The sequence below is a fragment of the Sinocyclocheilus rhinocerous genome, unplaced genomic scaffold (assembly GCF_001515625.1).
Source record: "Sinocyclocheilus rhinocerous isolate Xijiao unplaced genomic scaffold, SAMN03320098_v1.1 scaffold1600, whole genome shotgun sequence".
Lineage (NCBI taxonomy): Eukaryota > Metazoa > Chordata > Actinopteri > Cypriniformes > Cyprinidae > Sinocyclocheilus > Sinocyclocheilus rhinocerous.
Window position 1 is genome coordinate 2,807,402 of NW_015665129.1, and position 6,766 is coordinate 2,814,167.

The 6,766-nt window shown below is 37.2% G+C and overlaps 1 protein-coding gene across 1 annotated transcript in view; it reads right to left on the minus strand.

Annotated features, from left to right (window-relative positions):
- zap70 (zeta chain of T cell receptor associated protein kinase 70) overlaps positions 1 to 4,594 on the minus strand; it is an 11,553-nt gene extending 6,959 nt beyond the window's left edge. The window contains exons 1-2 of the mRNA XM_016542183.1: positions 4,386 to 4,594; positions 486 to 1,395 (exon numbers count right to left, since the gene is read on the minus strand). Coding sequence (XP_016397669.1) covers positions 486 to 887 — 402 coding nt within the window. The 5' untranslated portion in view covers positions 888 to 1,395; positions 4,386 to 4,594. The remainder of the gene's footprint in view (positions 1 to 485; positions 1,396 to 4,385) is intronic.
- Positions 4,595 to 6,766: the final 2,172 nt, after the last annotated feature.

Below are 6,766 nucleotides of genomic sequence, written 5' to 3' on the forward strand. Positions count from 1 at the left end.
ATTCTTTGTTAAAAAAAAAAAAAAAAAAAGTTTTCAGAAGTCAAATGTTAACCAAAACTATTTCACATCTTTTCTGCTCTGCAGAAGAAAGAAAGACTAAAATGTTTGGAACGACATGAGTATAGGAGTAAATGATGGCAGAACGATATGAGTATACGAGTAAATGATGGCAGAACGACATGAGTATATGAGTAAATGATGGCAGAATTCTCATTTTTGGTTGAACTATCCCTTTAATGCAAGTATATAATTTATGTAGATCAGAACATTTTTCAGGTTTACATCACTATAAAATGATTTTGTGCTGTGTTGAACTACTTTCTCACATCCCCGATTATGTATTTTGCTTAAAGCATACAAAATGGCAGTTACTAGGTTGGAAAAAGTGATATGGAACTGTAAATCCATAGCCACACAGTTACCGAATATTAATCAAAACCTTGCTTGTTAACCAATCAGAATCAAACCTGTTTTGAAGCTCTTACCTCCAGGTGCCAAGTCTGACGCACATATTCCCTGAGCATATTGTCCCTCAGGCTGTCGAAGACGCCCGTCTTGATTTGTGTGTCAGCCGATCGCAGGCAGGGTTTTCTCAAGGTGCACACGAGCCCGTCGGGGTCTTTGCTGTAGTACTCACAGAGCTCAGCAGGTCCACAGTGAGGCTTCCCACCTGCGATGCAGTATGTGCCGTTGAGCTGTTTTTCAATGGAGTAATGGTAGAACTCCAGGTTCCAAACCAGGGACAGGACATAGCCGCCCAAGCTGCGGAGGCACTGGCGCAGGAGGAAGAGGCCGTCTCCCATGCCGGCCAGCTTCAGGTGCTCCTCGGTCTCCGAGCGACTGATGCTGCCATAGAAGAACGGGAGGTCCGCGGCAGGGTCGGACATGATGGAGGCGACGAGGGGTCGAAGACTAGATCAGAAGCTGCGAAAAATGATGTTTGAGAGAGAAAGAGAGCGAGAGAGATTGAAGTGACTGATAACTTCAGCAAAATGGGGCAAACTGTTGTGAGCATGTGTTTTTGCTGATGTGGGATGTGGGAGGATGTTCCCCGTCTGAAAGTATCTCTCCCTCTTTTTCTCAGTTTCCCTCTTTATATCTCAAACATGGACATTTTTGGCTTTTGACGGCCCTGTGTGATCAAAAAAATTGGTATGTAGAGGTATATAGAGTTAAGAGAACATGTAAAGGTTGGTGTGGTTGGCGCTTTAGTGCTTTGCAACTGGCAAAGTCTCGTATTCGGATCGAATCACCACAACAGGAAACTCAGACATATCCTTCCCCGCCCCCGCCAGCTCTTAAATGACAACCCTCCACCCTGCGCAGGTGCTGATGCTTCAAGAATGTTCCTAAGCTTGTCAGCAGATTCATGCTTTGCTGAAACACTCTCTGGGACTGAAAGAAAATCAAGCAGATGATTAAAAATGCTGTATACTTGTAGATATCAAAAAGGCACAAAGATGTGGACCATGAAACACGCGTCTATAATGGACTTCCTCATGATGAACATTTTCCAGTGACTGAATGCTAGTGATGTGTAGGAAAGTAGGAGGTCAGTGATGAAACATATAAGCAGCATGTTTTCACCAGAAAGTGAAAACTGCACGAAAACAAAAACAAAACAAAAATCCCTTCTGCTTTTCTCAACGCCTCACACTTTAGATTCCATCGTTTTATGCAAATGATCTGACAGTGTCTTCTAGACACAATGGCACATGGCCTGATGTGGCATCACATGGAGTGACAACAAGTGGAAGACCCTAGACAAGCAGCTTTGATTTAAACCACAGCTTCATGGACGCATAGCTGCCCACACTTACAGGGATGACAACGGTTGAAGACACAGAGAAAGACCCACAGCCACACATGTACACACACACACACAAACCTTGTCTTAAACCACCACAGGCCACAGCAAAGACACTGGGGGACAGTGCACTGTCTGAGGGGAAACATGAGACTCATGAGCCAATTTGATCCTTTCCATTTTACATTTGGAACTTAATGTAGGTGTGATGTTGCAATTTGTTTTTACCATTATTATTTATGTAACCCTTGGATATAGCACAACATAAAAGATTTATAAAATCTGCTCAAAAATAACTAATTTCATAAATTATGAGTTATTAGATGACTGATGCTGATTGTATTTAACATTATTTTAGCTTTATAAATTACATTTGAACACACACACACACATAAATGTATATATAGCAATATAGCATAGCAATTTACATAATTTAAAAATACATATTTTAAATAACTAATAAATATATATATATATATATATATATATTACGTATTAGGCTTCAGCCTTCGACCTAGAGGATAAGCAGTTTTGGATAAATGGATATTATTTAAATATCGCATTAATAAACATTAAATATGTGCATATTTAGAAATTATATACATATAAATTATATTTAAATTAAATGAATTTAAATGCATATATTTATATTTATAATAATAATATTATAATTTTGGGAAAGTAGAGGTAGTACTTAGGTCTACTAGTTTGAATTAGCATTTTCAGCCTTCAAAGACGTGTCTTCAAGATAGATGTGTCAATGTTAAGCGGAAAGTGTAATGGAATTTAATCATTTGTTTGTCTAAACATTATTTTCCGGTGTGAAAGATGGGTGACGATATTGCGGCCGAGCCTCATCGAAACATCTTCTCTTCCGTAATGGGGGTATAATTGTATCATTGCGAACAAAATGTCTCATGCATTCAGAAGCAAGCAACCATCTGAGATGGGTGTTTGCTGTCTATTTAATCTATAAAAGGCTTTGAAATTGAGCGGCTTTGAAAACTATTCAAGACATAAATAAGATCAAGGTGTTGAGGCATACGCTCGTTTTTAAGGTTGTTTAGAAGTACTTGGAGATTTTGGAGATGAATTTAAAGCTAAGAAACCTGAGTTGGTACAGTTCATTTGACTGAGTTCACTAAAATGCCCCAATAATTGTTTCATCATTTTTACAGATTTTCCATGTTCTGAACACAACAATCTGAACTATGCTACTTAATGAGCCCTAAAATATTCACAGTGTTTATGTCCATAGACCCAAACTCAACTGCCTTGAATGGAAACTAACTTTGTTCAAACAGGCAAAATAGCCTACAATGGAAACGAAAACCTTCTTTTTCCTATACGTAAAAGGCTATTTGACCCCTGCCCTTTTCAAGACTGCTCACTTTGTTTTTGTTTTTATTACTCTTTTTCTTGTCCAACTTTGCATGATTTTGTGCCCATATTTAGATGGTCTCAAAGGACCACTGAAATATCACGGGCATTCGGGCAGTGAAACAGTCTGGATTCTTGCCACCAAACTCAGAGCAGTGAAACCTTTGAGTTACTTGTGATTCAGTGTTCCACATAGTGCATACTGATGCTTTAAGGTAAAATAATGAATTCTGGAAAACGCTGATTTCAATCAAGCAGAATTAAAAGAAGTGTCACCTGTTTGTGCTATGACATAAGTTGAGCAAAATTATTAAAGTAATGGGACTCTCAATGCATCAAAATATTTCATTGTCAAAAATACAAAAGTACAATTTTTTAAAATCATTTACCTGTTAATTTAGAATGAAAATGGCACTCTGTACTTAAAAATTACAATTGCACATTTGGTTCAAGCCAATTAACAGCATCTGAAACTTTGCAGATCTTCTGCACCTGCTCTGCAGTTCAATAAATATTTTATCTTTGTGCTATCTTTTGTGCTGCACTGCGATGCTAGTGATGCTATTTTATGTTTGAAGAGACACATATTAACCTTCCGCCTGCATATTATGTACAATTCATATACATTTGCACAATAAAACGAACTTAAAAAGTATAAACTGACCAAATGCATAATATTTTTGCACAATTTGGATCCATGCCGGCAATCATAAACTCATGAAAAATCCCATTAGACAATCATTTATGATCATAATTCTACCTGTGAAAAAAGATACAACTGTTAGCAGTACTTAAATTATAATAACTAAATAAATAAATAAATGTAGACAACTTCAAGATAAGGTTTGAAATTTGCACACTTGACTTTCCGCGTTATGAACATACTTTTCAACATGCCACATCTGCTTAGACAGCCCTCAAAAGTGTTGCTTAACATGCATACATATATGCCTGCAAGATGTTACAAATTAGGCTGATATCTACAATCTTAATTTAATGTAATGGTTATGTGTCTGTATGGTATTTGACCTCTGCTGAACATTCGTTTGCTAATATCACTCCTCATTTGCACATGTTAGATGTCTGACATTTTGATCGACCTTGAAAGGTTGTGAATTTGCCTCAGGATAAGATAAGAACAGACGGTTCTTGGCAGACAGAGCCAAAAAAAGCCAGAATAATCTTATTAAACACTCACCGTGGCCTGTAGCTGAAATCCAGGAAGAGAGGGATAGAAAGAAAAAGAGAGAGAGAGTGAGAAAAAAAAGAGTGGAGACACGGCACGGATGAACTGGTGAAGGAGTTATAACAAATGTATTTTGTCTGCCGAAGTGATGAAGCTCTCTGATCTGGCTTGTACGCTAGACGGCTTCTATGCTTGCCAAGTTGTGTGTGTGTGTGTGTGTGTGAGAGCTTGAGAGAAAACGTGTGCGCTTATGTGCGAGTATGGGTCTCTGTGTGTTTCTATGCACACAGGTGAACTGTGTGGGCTGCTCGAATCACTCAAATTTGCATTCCCTTCAGGCTTCTCAGAAACTGTAACTTACTTTCTCACCCAAGTCTTGGGATGTAACCGCTGAATGTTTTGAAGCGCTGTGCTGCAGACTAATGCCTAAAACAGTTACAAGAAATTGCTTCATATATTTTGCATTCAATTGGTTTAGGGACCCGTTAAAGCATTTGGGACATATATTTGGAGCAATGCACAGTGAAAACTTTCTTGAACAAATATCATTATATGTTTTTTTTTATCACACACACAGAAAAAGAATAAAATAAATCTTTAACTTGGAAAACATCAAAGCAAGAGTCAGAACTTAATTTATGTATTTATGTTTGGGTTCCCAAAGACCCCTAATGTCTAAAGTGTGTAATAATAATAATAATAATGATAAATTTCAAATTACTTTCTCTTATTAACATTTTTAAATGCTTTTTTGGACCTAATAAAAACTTTTGACTGATTAAAATTATTGAGGTTTTAATTCTTTTTTTCCTCAATAAAGTAGACATGCACTTTTTGAAATAAATGTAGGCTTAACTGATCCAGTATATTGAGTATTGAGTATTTCAGTGAAAATTATTTTTTCATTAATAATTCTGCTTCTGTTTGGGGTCAATTTGGTCACAGCAAAAATACAATGTATAAATTGATAATAAAACAAATGCTACACAAATATGATCAAAGAAGTATGTGAATATACATTGCATTTATTGAGACTTGGAGAGATTTGGAGACCTCAAACAGAACCCTTTTGAAAAAAATTTAACAAGTTAAAACTGTGTTTCCTGATACTTCAATGTTAAGTTGTTTTAGATTAAAAGAGCATCGTTTCTTAGATCCAAACCCAACAAGAACTTTTTTTTATTTCACGCCTGTTCTTCATTTCAGTGTGAAGGTAAAGGAATCACGTTTTCCTCTGAGGGTTCGTAACTGTTGAGGACAGCTCATCTGGTATCCGGCTCTGTTTAGGGGGTATCCGATATCCAACAGGTGATCGAGGCGGCCTCCTCTGAGCACGAGTTCATCAAAGCGAATATAACGGTGCGACGCACAGAGCGCGATTGTTCTTTGCTGTGGCTCCTCCCTGCGTTCACAGTCTGTCTTCCTGCAAACGAGCGCTGTGCAGAAAGCGCTGTAGCATGGGGAAGTCGGATTCATTTTAAAGAATCGATTCGTTCGGACGGTTCGTTTCAAATTAAGTTGTTCAAAAAAGATTCGAACTGTTCCAAGAAATGTTACGTTTGTTCTGAAATGCTACTGTTTACTACGAAGTGTTCGAATGTAAGAGGTATTCTAAAAGATTTGCGTCAAGTGTTGTATTTGCTGGGGAGAGCAGGAAGTGTTTGTTGTAACACCATTAGTTTAACAACTAGAAATTAGTAATAAGAAATTAGAAATAAGTAAGTTACAGGGAGAAATTACTAATATAGATTTCTCCTGACATTCCTTTTGAGCCCTGAGTAAAAACATCTTTTGTTACAATAGGATTTCAGGACAAAAAAAAACATTCTGAGGTAAGAAAGATTCATTATTGGATCATAATTTAATTAATGACAATGCTAATGAATATTAAATAAGGAATGAATATGAATTAACGTGCTAATAAATATTAGAACTGGTATTATTTGAATCAACAGGTTTTACACCAACTTAGACACGCCTATTTTTCTACAACCTAGCCGCTTTGGTGTTGCAGAGCCGTTGAAAAACAATGTTTTTGGCGTTAGCTACCCGTCAAGCAAGAGCAAGCAAGCTCGTCGTCTTTCATGCGCTTTGAAGTTCTTTCAACGATGAAACGCGACGTTCCCACTAATCGTTGTTTTCCTCTTCTTTTCTCTTTTCGGACGTGTAGGCCGTTGCTGACAAGTTCATATTCAAACTCACTTAAACCGCATCGAATTCAGAGTAGCCAGAGGCGGACAGTAACTAAGTACATTTACTTGAGTATTGTACTCAAGTACACTTTTTGAGTATCTGTACTTTACTTGAGTATTATTTGTTCTGGGAACTTATGACTTTAACTTCACTACATTTGAAAGACAAATATTGTACTTTTCACTCCACTACATTTCTAT